This window comes from Ailuropoda melanoleuca, unplaced genomic scaffold (genome assembly GCF_002007445.2).
Source record: "Ailuropoda melanoleuca isolate Jingjing unplaced genomic scaffold, ASM200744v2 unplaced-scaffold51564, whole genome shotgun sequence".
Taxonomy (NCBI): Eukaryota; Metazoa; Chordata; class Mammalia; order Carnivora; family Ursidae; genus Ailuropoda; species Ailuropoda melanoleuca.
Window position 1 is genome coordinate 1 of NW_023224464.1, and position 737 is coordinate 737.

Genomic DNA, 737 nt, shown 5'->3' on the forward strand with positions numbered 1-737 from the left:
ACTTGGAGTTGGAATCTCTACTCTGGGATTATAGGAAGATGGCCTCTCAGGGCATGACTGTAAAAGACCTGAAGTGTGTTAATGGAGTTGTTTTTCTTTATTTAGGTGATAAAGTTCTTACAATCAAAATACCATTACAAAGAAGAGGCTGAATCCATTTGTGACAAAGTTCAAGTTAAACTCAGCAAGGAATGTTTTCATCCTTCCAGTGCATGCATTACTGACCTAAGGACTTTACAGTGGGAAGAAGCAATCCAGGAAACAAAGGGTGGTGCAGCCAATAGGAAATTGGCTGAAGAATGTTATTTCCTGTGGAAATCTACACGTTTACAGCATATGATACTAGCAGAAGATGTCAAAGCCATGCTCACTGAACTTCGGAAGGAGGTCCGCCTACTTTTATTAACAAATGGAGACCGACAGACCCAGAGGGAGAAGATCGAGGCTTGTGCCTGCCAGTCCTATTTTGACGCTATCGTTGTAGGTGGGGAGCAGAAAGAAGAAAAACCAGCACCTTCCATATTTTATTACTGCTGTGATCTCCTCGGAGTACAGCCTGGGGACTGTGTGATGGTTGGTGACACACTAGAAACCGATATACAAGGAGGCCTCAATGCAGGGCTGAAAGCAACAGTCTGGATAAATAGAAATGGAATAATGCCACTGAAGTCATCCCCCATGCCACATTATATAGTTTCTTCTGTATTAGAGTTACCTTCTCTCTTACAAAGTATAGA

At 42.3% G+C, this 737-nt stretch overlaps 1 protein-coding gene across 1 annotated transcript; it reads left to right on the forward strand.

Annotated features, from left to right (window-relative positions):
* Positions 1-105: 105 nt before the first annotated feature.
* On the forward strand, positions 106-732 carry LOC100467462 (N-acylneuraminate-9-phosphatase; the record flags this gene model as incomplete). Its single annotated transcript, XM_002931378.3, has 1 exon — positions 106-732. A coding segment is annotated over one exon (627 nt), but the record flags the coding sequence as incomplete, so codon positions are not given.
* Positions 733-737: the final 5 nt, after the last annotated feature.